Here is a 1,394-nt window from a genome sequence, read left to right as displayed (position 1 = left end):
ACCAACTGAGAGCAGAGATACAAGACAGAACAGAACGGAGTACAAAGCAACGGAAAGTCACAGCCACTAGAAGAACAGCTTGAAAGCGTAGAAAATGCGGTTACTTGCCAAGGTGGCCTTTACGCAGCCGCACAACCGGGGGTGAAACCGACACTTGAGCGGCAGCTGCCTAAACACTCCGGAAATTTCTCACATCATCCGACACATTTTTATCAGCTATACAACAGAAACAAAAACACACTAAAGAAGAGCAGCCATTTAGCTCTGGTAATGGCCATAGCAGCGGCCGCCGCACTAACGGCCTTGCTCTTTCACTCTGAGAAGAACGACGGCGCCCCAGGTGAAGGGATCACTCATGCAGCTGGGACAAAGCTGTGCACAATCTCAAAAACTGCTAAAACTTCAGCAGCGGATTTAGTCGCTAAACTAGCGGACAACAGAGCGAAATTAAGCGGAGCCCTAACGGCAGCTGCATAACAAATTATAATAACGACTTCCAGGCAGGACCTCGAACAGTCAGCTAGAATAATGAGTGTATATATATGGACGAACTCTTCAGCCAAGCAAATTCCGCCCTTGGTCACTGGACCGGCGAAAACACGAAGCTAACCGGCCATTCCAATGTATAAATCTGGCATAGTAGACAAATTAATGTTGCTCTTCCAAAACAGCCAGAAGGACACAACTGGGACCAGGGACGCCTGCGTAGGAACGGCCGACGGCCAGCACACGGGAAGCAAGCCCTTGGTCACCGAATGCGGCGATACGGACATGACAACGCAAACGGCCAACCCGCAAGACCTGTCCTCGACGATACAAAATCAACTAGCAGGGACGGACACCATTCACGCTTCACCCGGCACAAAATGCCACCTAACCGCAAGCCATACCGCCACCCATACCACTTTCACAAGGCCACAACAACTGCTGGACGGCATGCTAATAGTAGCAGCAGCAGGCAGCATGGAGAGAGATAACAATCTCGAGACCAAAGCAAACACTGTTAGCCTATTCAAAAAGATATAGGACGGCCGGGCTAACCCAAAAGTCAAATTAACGGCGGCGCTGACACAACCCCCAAACCACCTTCGCAGAAGTCCAAAAGCTCCTGAAAACCAAAGGGGAAAGAAAAAAGTTGAAGCATGCTGTAGCCACGGCACTTCACTGGCCAGAGCAAGAAGAATCCGATGAAGTTGACGCAGAGCTAAAAAAATATTTGCTATATCTGAAGATTCGACGGATGGCAAATACGTTACTAGTCTTGCAGACTTCAAACTCAGAGGGCACACGACACCAGCTGAAATAGGCAAAATAAATTTATATAGTCTAAACGACGGCCAACTACCAGAGGTCCTTGCAGCAGCAGAAGCAACGCTCCGGTAGCAAGCGACATA

The 1,394-nt window shown here is 49.2% G+C and overlaps 1 pseudogene across 1 annotated transcript; it reads left to right on the top strand.

Moving 5' to 3' along the window:
- The first annotated feature begins 621 nt into the window (after window positions 1-621).
- On the top strand, window positions 622-1,320 carry TEOVI_000783000:pseudogene (annotated as a pseudogene). The gene is given in 3 exon segments: window positions 622-1,074; window positions 1,076-1,207; window positions 1,210-1,320. Coding segments are annotated over 3 exon segments (696 nt in total).
- The last annotated feature ends 74 nt before the right edge of the window (window positions 1,321-1,394 follow it).

Source organism: Trypanosoma equiperdum, assembly GCF_001457755.1.
Source record: "Trypanosoma equiperdum strain OVI genome assembly, contig: ctg_1367, whole genome shotgun sequence".
Taxonomy (NCBI): domain Eukaryota; phylum Euglenozoa; class Kinetoplastea; order Trypanosomatida; family Trypanosomatidae; genus Trypanosoma; species Trypanosoma equiperdum.
The sequence above is the reverse complement of the archived record's forward strand: the minus strand, read 5'-3'. Positions and strand labels throughout refer to the sequence as shown.